Source organism: Cydia splendana, chromosome 8, assembly GCF_910591565.1.
Source record: "Cydia splendana chromosome 8, ilCydSple1.2, whole genome shotgun sequence".
Taxonomy (NCBI): domain Eukaryota; kingdom Metazoa; phylum Arthropoda; class Insecta; order Lepidoptera; family Tortricidae; genus Cydia; species Cydia splendana.
In genome coordinates, this window is record NC_085967.1 from 11,702,459 (window position 1) to 11,722,291 (window position 19,833).

At 38.4% G+C, this 19,833-nt stretch overlaps 2 protein-coding genes and 1 non-coding gene across 3 annotated transcripts; 1 reads left to right on the forward strand and 2 right to left on the reverse strand.

The window, feature by feature from the left end:
- Positions 1-294: 294 nt before the first annotated feature.
- On the forward strand, positions 295-1,427 carry LOC134792862 (transmembrane protein 11 homolog, mitochondrial-like). The gene is made up of 3 exons (XM_063764290.1): positions 295-365; positions 538-758; positions 832-1,427. The coding sequence occupies exons 1-3, from the start codon at positions 343-345 to the stop codon at positions 1,110-1,112; spliced, it is 525 nt and encodes a 174-aa protein (XP_063620360.1). The 5' UTR covers positions 295-342; the 3' UTR covers positions 1,113-1,427.
- A 5,681-nt stretch (positions 1,428-7,108) lies between these two features.
- On the reverse strand, positions 7,109-19,030 carry LOC134792863 (dehydrogenase/reductase SDR family protein 7-like). Its single transcript, XM_063764291.1, has 6 exons — positions 18,900-19,030; positions 18,617-18,777; positions 18,362-18,505; positions 18,050-18,269; positions 17,557-17,802; positions 7,109-7,411 (listed from the first exon to the last, which is right to left on the reverse strand). Exons 1-6 carry the CDS (start codon positions 19,027-19,029, stop codon positions 7,215-7,217), a joined length of 1,098 nt encoding a protein of 365 aa, XP_063620361.1. The 5' UTR covers position 19,030; the 3' UTR covers positions 7,109-7,214.
- On the reverse strand, positions 12,348-12,451 carry LOC134793296 (U6 spliceosomal RNA). Its single transcript, XR_010144536.1, has one exon. It is a non-coding gene; the product is annotated as a U6 spliceosomal RNA (small nuclear RNA).
- Positions 19,031-19,833: the final 803 nt, after the last annotated feature.

Sequence of the window (19,833 nt, forward strand, 5' to 3'; positions counted from 1 at the left end):
CTCCATACAAAATACTACGACATCCATATTTAGCCGTATTATTTTGTGTAGAGACGGCCGCTATCCTAGGAAAACCGAGCTTTAGATATCAACTGCCTCCACCTCAGTAGAAAAAGGCGCAAAAGTAAAATTTTCTATGAGAGCATAACCCTTCGCACCTGCATTTATTAAAATTCCCGCCTTTGGAAACTATAGCTTATACGGACTGCATAGTGTATTTTTTTTGTCGATGTGAAACTGGCTTTATTGCCATAGACCATAATGAATTAATGATAAACCGGAATCCCGCTTACCAATTATTATGTGTAGTAACACTGCTTTGCTCTATTGTCTATAGTTAACATGGCGGGTAATGAAAGTGACAGGTTTGTAATTGTAAATAATAGACATATCTGTAATACTTTATTTTTAGAAACCAAAGTACAACTAAACATGCAATTTTTTATTGAAGCGCATAATATTAATATTTTTCCTTCTTCTAACATATACGGGCTATATGTATGGTCCATATTTTGACAAATGAACATTATTTTGCAGCGATTTAAAGCCATCGAGTGTCGCAATTATACGAGAAGTTTACGATAGTGAAAATGCACACATCAAATTTGAAATGGAATTGGAAAGAGCACTTGAGGCCTGCGTGAGCGTTATAGTTATAGAACCGGAGTCTCTTGGAGAAGAGACTGCAAGGTGGATTTATGTAGGCAACCTATTGCATAAAGTCTCTGTCTACAGTGGACTATGTGGGATTGCTTCTGGTAAACATTTAAAACTGTTTTAGATTTTTTATATTTTAATTTCAATATAATAGCCATGTTATAAAACTTTCAGGTTTAGCATGGAGTTCCTTAGCTTGTACGCCCTTTGGTGTTGCATCCATTCTCTGTGCTGGTTGTTACACACTCTCATGGCAATGGGACCCATGCTGCAAATATCAAGAGGAAAAAGATCGCCGTCATCTATCTACCTTACCTATATTGAGTGACCTAACATCAGCATCTCCGGTTGTGCTAGTGCGCACTGACAACAGGCGGAAAATATATTTGCATAGCTCAGTTTCTATAGCGGCAGCTGCAATATGCTTATGGAGACTTTATGAAACATTCAAATAAATAAAATGGTTCAACAAAACAGTCCTTATGCCAATACATGCTTAACTAGGTTAATCTTGTTCTCAAATATGAAGTAGGTAGTACTATTTTGAAGCTTACTAGTGAATATTGTATCAATTATATTAAATGGTAGGAAGCAGAGTGTAAAAATGTTATAATAATAGTTTTAGATAAAGAGTCTGTACAAAAGATATTTTCATTATATAAAATAACTAGGATAAACAATAAACATGGAATGAAATCAGTTAATCACTGATGATAATTATAGTTGGCAAGGAAATAACCAATTTTAATGCAATAAAATATGTTCCAAGATGTCATTATTTTATTACCAAGATTACATTGCAAAAACATTACATTTTATACAACCTACTTAACCCGTCAAACAACCATCACACAATACCTTGAAGCAATGCAATTTGACCCATATTAACAGTTTATTAGCTAGTCAATTAAATGCAGACATATTATATACACTGTTATTTTTTTTTAATTTGCGTTAAATTCAAGGGTGCATTCCTGAGCTTAAATTATGATTATATGTTAATTTATTTTTATCTGATAAGGCCCCTAAGGAGCGTGTACACTTGCCTTATACAAGGTGGCTAAATAATAACTGCATTCCCATTGCCAGGTAGGTTTTGGGACTATACACTGAGCAACTTTTACTATGAGACCGACCCCGAAATCGCGAAAAATAATGTACCCTCCTATAGAAAATGGACCAGCCAAAATGTATGAAACAGCCAAATTTTTTTTCGCCATTTCGGGGTTGGTCTCAGTAAAAATTGCTCAGGATAATCCCAAAACCTCCATGGCAACGGAAATGCAGTTATTTTTTAGGTATAGGACCTGTTTACATATTGATTCGGTTAGTATGAGTTTATACATTTGCTAATAACCGCGAGGCTAAGGTTGAGGCAGCGTCTCCAGGTCTCCACTTGCGCGGCCTCGGAGAAAGGCAGCCACTGGATCCGAGGTTGCCTCTAGTGGATACGCGGCTATGTTTCACAGTTTTCAATTGTTTGGTTGAGTTAAATGTAATGCCTGTGTTACAACAATGCTATATCCAACAATATATATGTAAATAAACAAGTAATGTATGTACGTAAAGAAAGAGTGGTAACTCCATACATCATTTTTCTTATCAAAAAGCGCGTTATTTCGCAGTCAACATCTAGCGTCATGTAGCGGAATTTATCAGTACTGCTGGTTGGCAATAGAGGTCTCGTACTCAACAATTTTCAGCTAATATTATAACCAGATTAACTAGAAGTCTATTTTCAACCCCTTCTGCTTATATTAGTTGTAAATTGTTTTAGTAGTACATCTTTTGTCAGTAGCTACACTTGTGACATCTGGTGTCAAGTATGGGTACTGATAGTTCCACTACTTGACGTTAGATGTCGACTACGAAATAACGCGCGTTTTGGTAAGAAAACTGATGTATGGGGTTACCACTCTTTCTTTACTTATATTACTCTATGGTACTGATAATTCCACTACTTGACGTTAGATGTCGACTACGAATAACTCCCGTTTTGGTAAGAAAACTGATGTATGGAGTTACCACTCTTTCTTTACTTATATTTCTCTATGTAATAGATAGAGCTGATGAAGGTGGCACGGTTAGTTGTCAAGCGGACCCCAGGCTCCCATGAGGCGTGGCAAAATGCCGGGATAACGAAGAAGAATGGAAGATGGCGCGGTTCGACGGCGCACAAATTTATCTTTCTTTCACATTCACACCAATAATAAAAAAAATATTAACGCATATTTTTAATCCTTATCTCGAGGTCTTACTCAATCGAGTTCTTAGTACTAGATTGAACTCCTAATAAAAGAAGATTTCTACGCATACCCCATGAACTTAATAAGTAAAGTTTTCTTTTAGGCAAGCATTGTCAGACATAGATTGGGGTACCATAATATTAGATAAAAACAACATTAATGAAAATTATCAGTCATTTAGTGATAAACTGCAGAATATCTTAAACTCACATATACCTAAATAAGTTTTTGGCAAAAATTTCATTTTTGGTACAAGCTTTTATCGCTGACTGTACTTTTCATACGACAGACAACTAATACTCATCGAGACAATTCTAAAAACCCCTAACACAATTAGGTTGCGTTGTTTCATCACAGAGTTCCTATGGCCACCTCCTGTCTCCATCATTAGATCAGTTCGACAGTACCATATTATTGTATTGTCATCAGAACTACATACAGCTGCCAATTTTCATGACGCTACGATCCTTGGAAGATGGTTAAATTAGTTACCTTAGATTCCATTACATAATTACATACAGGTCGACCTAATAAAAGCTTGTTAAAAAAGAATCAGACTATACACGTCGTTTAACACTAAAACTTGGATAACTAAAGGCTTAAAAATATTTTGCAAACATAAAAGACAGCTTAAAATCTTCGTTAACACGACAAGAAACGAGATTATCCACGATTTCTATAAAAAATATGAGAAAATGCTGAAAAGATGTATAAGAAAATCCAGTAAAATTAATTACGCAAAACAAATTAGAAAAACTAATAACAAAACCAAAACCATGTGGAGCATAATAAATAACATCACGCGAAAGAAACGAACGACGATACAAAAACATGTCTTTAAAAATTGACGATAAAATTTTAGAATCGCACCAACTAGTAGCCGATGCTATTAACGACCACTTTGCATCGGTAAGCGAGTCATCACCGCCGCTTGACAACGCACGCGCGGGTTGCATAGATGCGCCCGCGCAGCCGCTAGTCGGCCGTTCTGCCCTCACCTTTGTCACTAACTCCATATTTTTAAGTCCAATTACCGAATGCGAAACACTGAAATTAATTAAAAAGCTTAAGAACAAAAAGAGCTTCGGGACAGACGAATTATTTATTAAAACTGTGCTCAAATGAAGTATAAACATTTAATGAACTAGCTTCACCCTTAACACAACTAATAAATCAATCGTTCGATAACGGCATATTCCCAGAGCAGCTGAAAATTTCTAAAATTAAACCAATTTTAAAACCATGTGGTAAGGCAACAAATCCGAATCAATACCGTCCTATCGCACTACTCCCGGCTATTTCAAAAATCTTCGAAAAAGCAATGGCCAATCGTGTGTATAGCTTCCTCGAAAAATATAAAATATTTGACTAAAATCAGCACGGATTCAGAAAACATCACTCAACAACGTTAGCAATATTCAAATACATTAGATACATTCTAGAGCATCTCGATGATAAGAAATACAGCATTGGGTTACTTCTCGATATGACCAAAGCATAAGACAAAGTGTCCCACGAAATACTCCTCTCAAAGTTATACGAAATGGGAATACGCTGTACGACACACAGGTGGTTCAAATCCTACCTTACAAATCGTGAACAATATGTACACATAGACTACTATAATCACGAAGCCCGAGAAGTGACTGAAGTTGCCTCACAAAGACGCCGTACCACTTTTTCTTTGCCACAGGGAAGTATTTTAGCATGTACCCTATTTCTGACATATAAACGATCTGCCGAAAATCCTAGATCCCAATGTGACCTGTGTAATGTTTGCCGACGACGTCTCCTTTTTATTCAGCGCTACAAATACCACAGAATGTAACGCCCAACTTATTTCTATCTTCAACACAGTTAGAACATGATTAGAATGCCACCACCCTGAGAACTCGAAGTGCGGCGCTATTGCGTCGGCCGCAGAGGGCCATAGCTCTCAGGGTGGCTAGAGCGTATCGCAATAACTCGCACGCAGCAGCCGGCCTGCTTGCCGCGAGCCCGCCTTGGGACCTTGAAGCCAAGGACCAGTCCTCGATCTATTGGCGGCTGCTAGCAGCAAGGAGGGAGGAAAACTGGCCCGCCCCTCAAGAAGTTCGCAAGTGGCGGGAAGAAGCACGAGAAATGCTCTATGAAAAGTGGTCGGAGCGTCTGGAGATCCCGGGAGCTAGCCGGGACCTGGTGGCCGCTGTTCAGCCCGTTCTGAAAGAATGGGTCGAACGCAAGCACGGTGTACCCTCCTTCCACCTCACACAGCTCCTGACGGGACACGGCTGCTTCGGCTGGTACCTGTGTGAGAGGGTGGGAAGAGAGCCGACGACAGTGTGCCACCATTGTGATGGAAGAGCCGTGGACACGGCCCAACACACGCGCGAGATATGCCCTGCGTGGGCGGAGCCTCGCGCTGCCCTGGCCGCGGCTGTGGGAGGAGACCTCTCACTGCCAGCGCTAATACGCCGTATGATCAGCAGTAAGGAGGCATGGGCAGCAGTGGCTTCCTTTAGCGTCACCGTTCTGACACAAAAGGAAGCCGCAGAACGATCGCGCGAGGACGACGCGAACTCGCTTCCTCAGCGCCGAAGGAGGCCAGGTAGGCGGAGAAGAGCCTTCGCAGCAAAGATAATAACTCCACGGCCGATTCGGCCACGGCGACTGCTATCAACTCCGTTGCTGTCCCTGGTGTGCTCGCAAGTGGCTGACGTAGCCTATCTTATTACTTAAAGTTTGCGAACATTGCGGGCATGTGAGCACACCATTTGTGTAATTATAATGTATTGCCGCAGGTGGTCTGGCTTTTACTTCGTCGCGCTTGGCATCCAGCTCTAAGCGTCGTCGCGATTCGGTTACGTTGGCATATATTGCTGCCCGCCATTCCGTTCGTATGGCTGCCTGCTGTTCCCATCGCGAGGGCTCTATACGACACTTTTTCACGTGCCGCTTAAGCACATCTTTATACCTGAGGAATTGGCCGCCCTGCCTGTTTCCGCTTGCCCTCCTCAAGCTCGGAATAAACGATGCGCTTAGCCACACGCTGGTCGTTCATCCGTGAAACGTGACCGCACCACCGAAGCTGTAGGGCTACCGCCAATACCGAAAATCGTCAATTGCGGGCATTTTTCTCTGTCACTCTAATTACGCCTTCATTGGAGTAAAAGAGTAAGATCCCCGCAATTTGCGAATTTCGGTTTTCGCGGTAGCCCCTCTGACGTCGCATGAGGTATACCTCGATTCCACCCACATTTGCTCTACGCAGCACTTCTGTATTCCGAACACGATCAGACCATCGGATCTTCAGTATCTTGCGTAGGCATCTGAGGTGGAATCGATCCAGCATGCGAATATGGTGGCGATAAACGGTCCACGTTTCAGCGGAGTATAGAAGGTTGGGCAGCACGACTGCCATATACACGGATATTTTAGTGACCAGTTTTAAGTCGTGTGAGCTGAGGACCTTGTGGTCTAACTTGCCAAAAGCTGCAGCCGCAGCCCCGATCCTGTTGTTAATTTCGGCATCAAGGTCGCACTTGGATGTTAAGGTCGCAGCAAAGATAATGCCGCCTTAACGGGAACCTGCGGGTGATGGGTCGGGAGTTCCATCACTCGCCTGAAGAGGTTTCGAGCTGGAAGCTGTCCAATGAATCCCATAAAAATCTAGTTAGGGGTCATCCATTAATTACGTCACACCAATTTCTAGGTTTTTTTTACCCCTCCCCCCCTCCTTGTCACACTTGGTCACATTTGGCAAACCCCTCCCCCCTGGTGTGACGTCACATTTCTTCAACGAAATCGGCAATTAGTCATTTAATATTATATCAAAATATTTTTGACAAAAGAAATATTAGTAATTTTATAACCAAAACTGATTAAGAAATAAAATTAAACGAATAAAAACGATTATCGTTTCAAAAACTTGTTATTTAAATGTATATTAGCGTATAAAATAATTTAAATACATTTTCGGTTACTGATGAAGTTAAAGTGACGTCACAAAGTTTGTGACTCCTCCTCCCCCTTGTCACAACATGTCACATTTTCTTGACCCCCTCCCTCCCCCTAAACGTGTGATGTAAATAATGGATGACCCCTTAAAAACAGGTTTATTTTTAACTAACATTTTATCAATGTAACTGTAATTTTAATATAAACCAGTCTGACGTCTGACTAGAACTGGCGCCCAAAACCATAACACAAATCAGTCAATCATAATAACTTCCTACCAATTCTTTGAATTAAGCGGTAGACCAATGGTGATAAACTTAAATAACATACTAAAGATAAAACCCAAAATCCCAAATACAAACGAGAAACAGTCATTTATGGGACACTTGTTTTGGTAGCTCTTCTGGTCATTGCCCAATGATAAAGACCTGGCATGTTGTGTCTCAGGAATATTGCTACTTTTGGTAGAAACTGACTGATCACTAGATCATTTTCTTTGGACACTACCATGTCCAGAATCCTGTCTGCAACATACTCTGCAGAAAACCCTTCAGCAGTTGACTGATCCATCACTGGGAACAAAAAGGTACAAATTTATATTTCTGGCTTTCCATCAGAAAAGGGTCCTTATGCTTTATCTGTAATAAGGATGTTTCTATCAGAATTTCTGTTGAAATTTTGAGATGGAAACATACTTATTGCACTTAAAGCATAAGGACCCTTCTGTGATTGAAAGGCTGTGGCTATGGCTAATAAAATGTGTTGTGATGGTGTCATGTAAATTACATTAAATTTTCCTGGACACCATACTTTTTTATTATTTAATAAATAGAAATTGTTTGTAGGGATACCTCTGATACAACAAAACTGTTTTACACAAAGGACTCTAAACTACGACAAATCTGGTCAGGTTTCCTGTGTGGATGGCAGCCCTTGGTGTAAGTACTAAAGCTAGACTTCCGAGCAAAGCGGCTCTGACGCAACGGCCGCAGCGTCAGAGTCGCTGCGTCAGTGTCGCAGCGTTAACTGACGCAGATTCGCTTCCGAGCGGCGCGACTCCGGCGACAGTCGCAGTTGTTATTCCTTACAGTGCAGACGTGATGAACCGATTAATTATGAAAATATTATTAGAAGAAGAGGAGGATGACGATCTTTTGCTTCGTTACTTTTACTGTGGAGCGAAGCCTACCCAACTCAATTTTCAAAAATAGAATAGGGTGAATGCACTTATAGCATCTTGAAAAAATAAATAACCGGGCAAGTGCGAGTCGGACTCGCGCACGAAGGGTTCCGTACCATAATGAAAAAAAAAACAAAAAAAATGCAAAAAAAACGGTCACCCATCCAAGTACTGACCACGCCCGACGTTGCTTAACTTTAGTCAAAAATCACGTTTGTTGTATGGGAGCCCCATTTAAATCTTTATTTTATTCTGTTTTTAGTATTTGTTGTTATAGCGGCAACAGAAATACATCATCTGTGAAAATTTCAACTGTCTAGCTATCACGGTTCGTGAGATACAGCCTGGTGACAGACGGACGGACGGACGGACGGACAGTAAAGTCTTAGTAATAGGGTCCCGTTTTACCTTTTGGGTACGGAACCCTAAAAAAGCATTTAAACGAGAACGATGACAAATTCAGGAGTTTTTGTCCGTTTCATATTATTTTTTTAGATATTTTGAATAATGACATAAGCTCAAAACCACGTGCGATCGCAGCGACTGCGCGACAGTGCTTGCGCAGACCAGCCCATCGACACCCATACTATGATAAATTAGGAACGTACTTGTTACCAACATTGAGGCATAGAAATAATCTTATCGAATTAAAATGACCGCTGTTGCATTTTGGTAGCACATACCATACCTGCTTTTAACATAGACGTATTATACTTACTTTTCTTTAGGTTGGTATGATCGGTAGTAAAACGTCAATAACGTCATTTTAAATTGTCGTGAACGTGGAAATACGTGTTTTTTTTAATTGTAATTTTGGTAAAATAACTTTAGCTGTTATTTAAATGGGGGCCAAATCTTTAAGGAAATGTGAAGTTTGTGGTGGGCGTGAAAGAAGACTTATTTTTGGCCAGATTTTCACTTGATCCGAACAGGTCGGTAAACTGATGTTTGTATGCAATACTTTCATTTTTTACTTTGAGTCGTTAACAGTTACTAATTTAATTAGTTCGAATTAGTTTTAGTCGTGTACAATGACAGCGTTTTACACAAAAATAAAACGCTAATTAAATAACTTACCATATTCGGAACCTAATAATAATATTGAGAGTGGCAACTCTGTTTGTAGGTCGCATTGTCCTTTTCTAGCATATACGTCTCTCTCTCTCTCACACACTCCCACTACAGCAGTTTTGCTTTTAACAGTTACACAAGGCAAATTTTAAAGTCATTGTCTCAAAATTATACATATTTACACCAGGCAGGATTAAAACTTTAGGTTCCGAATATGGTAAGTTATTTAATTAGCGTTTTATTTTTGTGTAAAACGCTGTCATTAAACAACTGTACCGATATTCGGAACCTAATAATAATATTGAGACGTGTTTGTTATCGCCTGGTGGTGGCAAGACGCCAAGCCAATGTGATTATACATGTACTTATTATGTAAGTATATGTAATATTATTATATTATGAGTTTTTAATTAATTATGTAGTACACCCTTTATTTTAACACCTGTGAGGAGAGAGGTATTTAGTAAAACATACAATTTGATATACCATTATATTATGATACTAACTTTACATTTTATATACGTACTTAATGTACTTATAAGTTTTCCAAGAGAATAAGTGAGTCACCACAAGGGTGCTATACTTAATTATATGTATGTTAAACTAGGTAAAAGAAGATGAGATAAGTCAGTCTACTCTTCAAGGAGCATACAACATCTGTGATAAGGAGTGATGCAATTCAAATATGAAAAGATAAAAATCATAAAGTACTCGAGTAGTTTTTATTTATAACTCCCAATTATTAACAAATTTGATAATAATTATCCAGTAAAGTGAGCAGTTGCAGGAATATAACAAGGACAAGTCCTGTCTTATTTCCAGAACCCCTCGGGATTGAGTAGACGAACATTTTAATTATTCGTTATATCACTATCACTAGGTACCCACAAAGTTAATATTGGGTACCTACTTACTAAAATGTCATAGGGAAGTACTGAATTCCTTTAATGACTGTAAGCCAGTGTGAGCTATATACTTGGTTATAGCTATAAAATGCATTTAACCCTTTGTACGCTTTACTAACGCGAACGCGAGCTAAGGTACCTAAACAAACTTACTTACTTAAAATTGTGAAGGTTACTTTGAGAGCTTAAGCCATAACATAACACTCATGTGGGCACGGCGCTATGGGCACGACTAGTTATGACGCTTTTTGGTGTTCAAATGGTTAATATAGAAATGCCACAGAACCTCATCAATAATATTTGTATAGGTGCAGGCTCATTCTGCTTATATTCATGTTTAGCTATCATCCAGTGACCTTAATTGTACTCATTAATTTCTATATATGCAGTAAGAGTAGTTTACCTTATCTGGTGCCTACTAGTAGACATAAGCTTGATTGGTTCTGAACACTAAAGTGGCTTAATTTATGTAAACCATTCATAGACATTGCTTGATTCTGAATATTCAGTTTCCTCTTTCCAATGTGTAAATTATTAAGAATAAGGTACTTAATTCGAAACCTTAGCTCATCGCATATGTGTTTTTAACCAACATGCAGATTTGTGTGTTTATTTAGTGACTTTACATTATTTGCAATAACTGTGCGGAACCATGGGGTCCCCAACCTTTTGCCGGGCACCCGTGGGCCCGAAACCAACAGCGCAGAGGCCCTTTAAGAGGGACCTATTTCATCCAATGCTAGAGTCAACACTTTGTCGAATCTATTTGTTATTTATGTATACTTATCCTCCTTATGAACTAAGGATAATTGTAACTTTTTGATATCAAATATACGCTGATTGTAAATTATTTTATATTCTGAAATATAATATTACTGGATTTGGGCCAGTGTGCTTTTGTAGGTGTACTATATCTCTGGCCTACTATATAGGCTAGTCTATTAACATCCCGCCTCCTGGAAGGCAGTATACAGACTTCTTAGATATATGTTCACGGTAGCGCTAAGTGTGTGAACCTAGTTTTCCGACACACCTTATTCTAATTATCAATATTCTGCCTGGGCTTATAGTCGAAATTAGGTGACTAAATCTCTTAGTATTATCTATGCCGCCCAAGTTATGAGGCTTAGCGTCTCCAGACCACAATTTTATATTAGGGTGCAAAGATTTTTTCATTAAATAAAATGAGTCGAGATAGGCCTGTAATCTTAGGTTATTTTTTACCTATTATAATTTTAGAATTGATATGTAAGTAAATGGAAAGCAGTTTTCACTTTTACCACAGATAATTAGCCCAATTTTGGGTTTAGCCAATAGGGTGTTCGGGACCCTTAGAATAGATTGGTAAACAAAAATGAAAACTCTAATAACGATGCCTTGCCTATTTCGACAGATTTTTTACCCAAAAACATTATTTTGTAAGAACCCTTTTTACTTTCTCTAAAAGGGGATATTTACAAATTCATCTTTGTAATATTTTTCTGATTGTGATACTCGCTCGCCTGTGTTATGAGCATATCATTTATATTTCTGTGAATATGTCTGACATGCCTTGCGCAGGCTTACATAGGTTATAAATGTTATAATATCATCATCAATAACTTGACGTCAGTTTGTGGACGAATCAAAGATTCTTTGGCACACCTTACTCGTACGCAGGTGGAAACATGGCAGCCTTGCGCAGGCTTAGATAGGTACATAATATATTGGTTTCATCACAAATAACTTGACGTTAGTTTGTGAACGTATAAAAGATTCTCTTGGGCACACCTTACGCAGGTGGAACCATAACAGACGTAGGTTTAAGAATATCATTCAAATCAAATACCCTGAATTTATGGGTAATATTCCCTTAGTTGCGGGTTACTTGCTCGACAAGGTGAAAGGCTTTACGCAGGATTTAACAGGCACTTTTAGAAAGTGTCATTCACGGTGACGCGCAGATTTGCCAAAACTAAACTTTAACTCTACAGTTAACTAATATAATTTGGCAATATGAACAAAACCATGCGTCTTCGACAATGAATCAATCTAAAGATTCCCGTATCGTTAATGCCCTTCCAAGTCACAGGCTTCCGATTTTATTTGAAACGTTTACAAGTGTACTATTTATGTAGGTAGGTAGGTAGGTAGGCTTAAGAATTTACCCTCTTGTATGTAGTTACGTATAGAATTCATAATTTCAAAATAACACAAGCACATATATCAACTACATGCAAGAGTTCTTTTCCTTAACCTTTTAAGCTGTAGGTAAGTACCTGCTAAGTTATTTACAATTTAAGTACCTACCTACATTTTAACCAATATTTTTTCAAAATGAAAGATGTAGTTGGAGAGAAATAAGTAGGTAGATAAAGAGTGAAATACTTCACGATTTCGCATGTCATTCTTGCTCAGAGCCATGCTAATCTCTCTCTATGTCTAGTTAGATTTAAGTGTGTGTACTGCCGAAGTACTCACTTTCCACAAAAATAAATGCAATGTTTGCGATGTAGGTTTGTTCGTTACCTTGTGTCCCTCAGAGCGGAAATAGAAGCCCCGCGAAGCGGGGCTTCGTCGACTCCTAAGCAGTTACACGTTATTTATCAGCAAGTTTATTACCAAAAAATTAATTTTGCAATATTATATTAACCCGGAACGGGATAAAATTACAAATTGCTGATAGATACTTGGACAGATAAACCCTGCACGTCTATAAGCTCCTACCTTAATACGTAGGTTCTACGTAACACGTATTAACTATCCGATCCTTTCGTATTCGAAAACACAAATCACTTGAAAACTGAAGGGTATGCCTCCACACATCACCATATAAGTTTTATAATTTCAATCGTTATTATACACACACAAAGATTTAAACTAACAAGACTCGGAGAAGACTGAATGTAGGTATAAAATTAAATTCTAATGGTGACACGTGCACGCTTTACCAGCTCCATGTGTTTTAGTATTTTCATTGGCATAGCCACGGTGCGCGCAGGCAGCCTTTGAAAACACTTGCATATCACTATTCCGGATCGTTTTTATTTGCTAGATAGTTTAACGGACAACTAAATTTAAATATTTATTTCGAACGGCAAAAGCCGTTAGAAACTGTTTTTCAATATAGTCAGCTAAACTGGGGTACAAATTCAAAAACTCACCAACAGTTTAGCTTCACGACCTTCCAGATGGAAAAACAGCAAGCCAATGTCTTTAAAATTTGCCTTGTGTAACTGTCAAAAGCAAAACTGCTGTGGTGGGAGTGTGTGAGAGAGAGAGACGTATATGCTAGAAAAGGACAATGCGACCTACAAACAGAGTTGCAACTCTCAATATTATTATTAGGTTCCGAATATCGGTACAGTTGTTTAATCCATGATTAAAACGAAAATATTTTGTGAATGAATTCTTTTTAAGTAAAAAAACTAAGTAACCTAAGACACGAATAGTGTACGACCAATTTATCGTTAATCTCTTTATTTCAGATGTCGATTATGGGCAAAGCTAACAGGAAATGAGGATTTGGCGTGTTTATTTACCTATTCAAAAGCTGAATGCCTTCAATAAAAAGGGACCAGATTAAAAAAGTATGCGCGCGAATTCAGCATATTGTAATATGCCTACCTACTTGAATAATAAACTATGTTATTTTTATCATGTAAAATTTATATGATGCTTTTTTTTTATTTTATTAATCCACGTGATTCTCAAAATGTACTGTTACAGTAGTACAGTAGATACAGCAGCACGTATCGCATATTTATCGATATCGATAAACAGTAGGTACTGGAAGTGTCGAGCCCTAGCGTTGTTTTTTTTTGTGTTGGTAGTATTGACATATTTAATTACACAAACGGGTCTACCGCGATATAATTTCATTGTTTTTACCTTTAATTCCGACGTTTCAGCTGAGTTGCACCAGCTGTGGTCACGGAAAGACTGACGTCCAAAGAATATAATACTCACTAGGAGAAGAACGATAACTCCATACAAAAAAATGTCCCTTTCAAATGTTCGTTTATACTACTAGCGCTCTGGTAGGATACCATTGTAATTAGAATTGACAACCCGTTTAGCCTAGCGGGTATTGGCAGTAATCCAGTTCAGGAAGCTAATGGTCCTGGGTTCGAATCCCAGAGAGGGAATTTCTTTTTGTATTTTTTTCTTTTTTGTTGGGGTCAGGTTTTTAAGAGCCCATCAACGTGCACACTAGCGCCACTGCTGAATACATTAAACTAGTTTTTATGTTATTGGATTCGTCAATCTACCCGTCCAAAGTTAAAACGGCCGTTTTTGTTTTGAGCTCATAGATCGACGAATCCAGCAACATAAAATCTAGTTTGATGTATTCAAAAGGTACCTAAATACACAATACAGTCCGTAGCGGCCCCTTATTTAAATACATGTCGTTAAATTTAAATAATCACGATTATTTAGCAGTGGCGCTAGTGTGCACGTTGATGGGCTCTTAAATTAGCATTTCACAAATAAGTAAAAAAATACGTTAAAAGATAATGATTAGGTACTATATTCAGAAATTCGTGAAATATAAAAGGTAACAAATAGTTACGTATTATTAAGATATAAATATTTTCATAATACATATGAATACATACACTGATATGGCAAATGGTTACAAGTTGTTATTACATCTATCCGGTTATCGGACATTTTCTGCTTCACAGCTCCGCGCAGCGTTCTTGGTCACCGGGAAACTAGTTTGGATATGCGGCAGATACGTGCCCTTCTGAGCTTTTTCCGAGAAATCATATGACGGCCCAGGATTATATTATTATCTCACGCTCAAGCCATCTGCTGATTCATTCATTTCTAAAACAAAATAGTCAAAAAATTAAACAATATAATCTATCTTCCTAATTACTAACGTCGCTAATTCCTAGGGTTACCAGCTTAAACAATGTGGGGTTTTACATCTATGTTGAATTTTGATTATAATTTCGGACGCGATATAGCGTCCGCGGGACTTACGGGGATAGTAAGATTAAATTATTATATTTGAATTTGGTAATTAGCACGCTCATTTTTATTTAAAGATTAATATATATCTTACCTTGAAATTATCGCTGTTTCTGATTTACTACAACGGTTTCCACACACACATTAGGGCTTTCCATAATCCGGATAAGAATTGTTGATAAAGTCGCCATTGCCGGATACATACAGCAAGGAAGGAAGAGAGACAACGGTTTAAATTTAACTAAGTCTGTGCGAAGACGCATTTAGATATGTTGCTCGTACATATGAATAGTTTTTATTTTTAAAATTAATAGGTAAATAAATATATTTCAAGTGAATAAATCGTTTTATATGAAAATTGATATTTTTGCATTAAATGACTTAAATTACAGCATTGATATTACAGACTTTTATCTTGTCTATGTTCTTACCGGCCAGACCCAAATCAAGGCCTATCAAAGAGGTCAATTGACAAAGATTTTTTTTTATTTTATCAAGGAGGGTGGAGGCACGTCTACCCTTCGTAGATTTTATGAACATAGACAAAGACAAATTGAAATATAATAGATAATAATATACATATATCAAAAAATAAATAATAATTTACATATGACTACTTCATAAAATACAAATCAAAATATATTTGATAAAATAATTTGATTTGTTCCTAGAAATCGTATCTATAGACAAAGCCAGTTCTAGCAATGTTGCTGTAGTAAAATATTTTGATGTTAATTACTGGCAATCTCGTCTGGGAACGGACAACACATGTACAATTTTGAAGGGTCACATCGTTTCAAGGAAGTCAATAGGCCTTGCTGACGTCCCAACAAACATATTTTTTTTAACGTATTGACATGTTTGTTTTTTAACAATTATGGCCTGGATGCGAGTTATTTAAGCCTGTATTTGGTGTGTTGGCACAATGTACGTTCATAATTCGGTTCAAGGCTTGTTCGAGAGTGCCGACTCTTAAAACGTAGTGATTTAATTCTCTTTGGCGCAGACGTAGCACGGCCGCTATCGCCGAGCGATACTGACGCGGCGCCACTGTCGCTGCGATAGTGACGCTGCGCTCGGAATTAAGTTCATACATTTCCATACTGCATAATACTATCGCTCTGTCGCCGCGTCAGTGTCGCTGCGTTAGTGTCACCGGAGCCGCTTTGCTCGGAAGTCTACCTTTACATAACTAAAATAGTATTTTTACATTTTTGGGGTGTAACCATTAAAAAATTATAAACCCGATGCACTTCTACTACTTGTGCTGCGCAAACTGTCAACACGCAGGAGAGAGAAACTGGAGCTACATGTTGTTAAGCCCCCTCCAGACTATGCGCGTGAATCGCAGGCGAAGCCGCGAACGCGAGTGTGGAGTCGATTTCGCTGTCTGCGAAAATCGACTCCACACTCGCGTTCGCGGCTTCGCTCGCGATTCACGCGCATAGTCTGGATGGGGCTTTACAGTCAGAGATGGGCATCATTCAGGATTTATTCGCGAATGATTTATTCGCGGATGATTTATTCGCGAATAATTTATTCGCGGATAAATCATTCGAACACTTTTCAAATGACGAATGATTTATTCGTTATTTCGTTCGAATAAATCCACGAAAAATATTTAAGTTTTTTGGCTTATTCCATTCAAATAAACAACACGAATAATAACGCGTTTAATATGACTTGTTTTTACTGTAAATTTGTTCTGACAAGTTAAAGATTGTTAAGGGTTAAAGGATAAGCCCAGGTAGTATAATAAACAAAGGATGCGTGAACAATTAATTACTCACACACAAAGTTATATAAGTAACTTTCTAGCCAGACCTAGAAAGAGAGCTATATACTAAAAGAGTGAGAAAACCAAATTTTCTTAGCAGTTGTTTGCTTCAGAGCGAATCTCACAACGCGTAATTTATATTTACAGTAACTATTTAGGTAGTTGCAGGACTTGCAGGTAGTTGTATTGCACATCAGACGGCGCGATTCGGGAAATGAGTTAGAGATTAACTAGATACGATATAGTAAAGATATGTGACGTGCCAAAGTAACTGGTAAAGGTACCTTATGGCGGTTGGCGCTTACGCTATTATTAACGCCGCTCCAATATTATTGCGGCGCTATGCGACGTAAGCGCCAGCCGCCATAAGGTACCTTTTACCGTGGAACGTCACATAATTTTACTATTTCATATCTAGTGAATCTCTAATTCATTTTCCGAATCGCGGCGCCAGCCGCCATAAGGTACCTTTTGCCGTGGGACGTCACATATCTTTACTATTTCATATCTAGTGAGTCTCTAATTCATTTCCCGAATCGAGCCAACAGTTGCCAAATCTTTCGAAACCTTGAAAAGTTTATAAGGTATTCCAATAAACAAATTATTCGTGGCAGTTCATCCGACGAATAAATTATTCGCGGATGAATTATTCGACGAATAATTTATTCGAATAAGAATAATCATCCGACATTCGTCATTCGCGATAAATTTTGTTATTTTCATTCATTATTCGTCATTCAAATAAAATTTGCCCATCTCTAGTTACAGTTGTTACCTAAGTTGATTCTGCCTCAACCCGCATGTTTGAGAAACAAGTGTTCTTACCTGCATGCCTTTCTCCACTGCCCTTTAGGGCATTTAGAGAAACTGCAGTCTTCACATATCCAGGGCTTACTACAGAGACATTAACATTATGCTGGTGCATTTCAGATCTCAATGCATCTCCGAATGCCTGCATGGCAAACTTGGATGCTGCATATGCAGAACGATCTGGGATAGCTATCAATCCTTGTACAGAGCTTACAAATACTATATGACCACTCTTTTCTTCAACCATCTTTGGCAGCAAAGCTGAAAGGAAAATATGAAAAGATTATAGGTAAGGAAGCTAGAGAGACAATATACGATCACAAATGTTAACCATCAACCTTCTTCTTCTTTTCATCCTGTTACCCTCTGCTGGGGTGTATCAACCTACCTACTCGATAAAAAAAATATTTTGAGTATTGAAACAAGGAGAAATATGTAATACAATTTAAAAATTTGGTTATGAAACTTAGTTGAAAACAATAAAATATAAGGAAATGGCCAGTATTACCTTTTGTTAAGCACACAGGACCAAAGTAGTTGACATACATGATTTGTTTGTCAACATCTATCTTTGTGTGCAGTATTGAATCTCTGTGAGATATCCCACCATTGTTAATCAAAATGTCCACCCGGCCACAAACAGTTTGTACATTTTTGGCAAAACCTTCTAGACTATCCAGATCTGCTAGATCCAAACGAATTACATTGGGTTCAAGAGTAGCAGTTGGCTGAAAATTAACAACAATCAAGGTCAAATCAAGGTCCTAGACTAATAATTTAGCATAGGAGTATTACTAGTTTAGATGTAATTTCTGCTTACCAGCTTCTTAGATAACAAGTCTGTTTTAACTCTATTAAGTTCAGGTTCCCTTCTAGCAGCTAACACAACCTTACTTCCTTGCTCATAGAAAGCATGCGCCAATGCTTCCCCTATGCCAGAACTGGCCCCAGTTATGAGTACAACCTGAAATAGAAAAACATTAAAACAACATTATGGATACTTGCAACTCTCTGAACTCTCATATCCACCAGAAAACCAGAAACAAACAATAATAATCATATAATTTATACGTGCCTTTCCTTGTAAAGTAGCCCTTCGCTTTTTCTGCGACACTCGGTTGTATACTTTGCATATAGTCACACACAATGCTAAAGGTAGGCCGAAATATTTGAGATACCAAATAATCCCTCCATAATTGTCGAGTTTCATATTGGCTATCAGTACAAATACAATATCTGGAAATATTATAAAATTACAAAACATAAAAAATGAGCACAGTAACTACATGAGCAGTCCATAGCTATCACTAGTAAATTTCTGATAACAAAAGCCGGGTTGCCAAATAAGATGGTCGTACCGGTGAGAGTGGAACTTTGACCGTCGTAGGTGACCGCGTCTTGTATCAGAACAAAATACCTAGTAGATATAGAAATTAAAATACGATGTCGACGATAACGCAAATTCACATGAATCGAATGACAAGACATTGATCACATTGACAATTGACTCTCACGAATGACAGCAATTTTTGACAACCATAGACATCAAAAGAAAATTGAAAATAAGGCAGAGTATTCACAAAGGTAATGCGCAACTGTAAAAGCCATAACAGACTACCGCACCTCAACTGTGCCTCAACGCGACCTTGTTGCGTATAAAATATCTCTTTCGCGCTCTAACTTATAGCTCCGTCCATAACGCACGTACGGCGACCACCATGAATCTAGTATACAGGGGGGGAAATTACCAAACGTCGCACCAATTTCCCTAGTCCGCTGCATCCATGAATCTAGTATATAACTGGATCTGGCATGAAGTGTGGGGGGGAAGTGACCGAACGGGATAGTCTTATGTATCTTTCAGTTTCAGTAGGAGTAGCAGCGAAAGCGCTATTATTGTTTATCCTCGTCACAGTCTCACTTTTTTTAGTCCCCCACCGTAAATTTAGAATGTATTATGGTGGGCAACAAATAAATTCGACCAATCATAGTGTCGCATTGCGTATGTTTTGTCCCTCACGGAGTCACGCGTATACCACTTCTATAGGATCCTACCTTCTATGGCGACCACCTTACCTTGTTGCGCACAATTTTATAGTACAAGTAGCAATATACAAATAAATCATTACTATCATATTGCGTGAACGAACACCTACGTGATGATGGCCTACAGTTGTGCTTGCAGTAGTATAATATATAGGACATCGTGGCCTGGCCCATCGTTAGCCACTGTGTACAGGGGCCTTTTGAAGTGTGCCAATAAAACTGACAGCTTTCCGATTGCGCGCCACG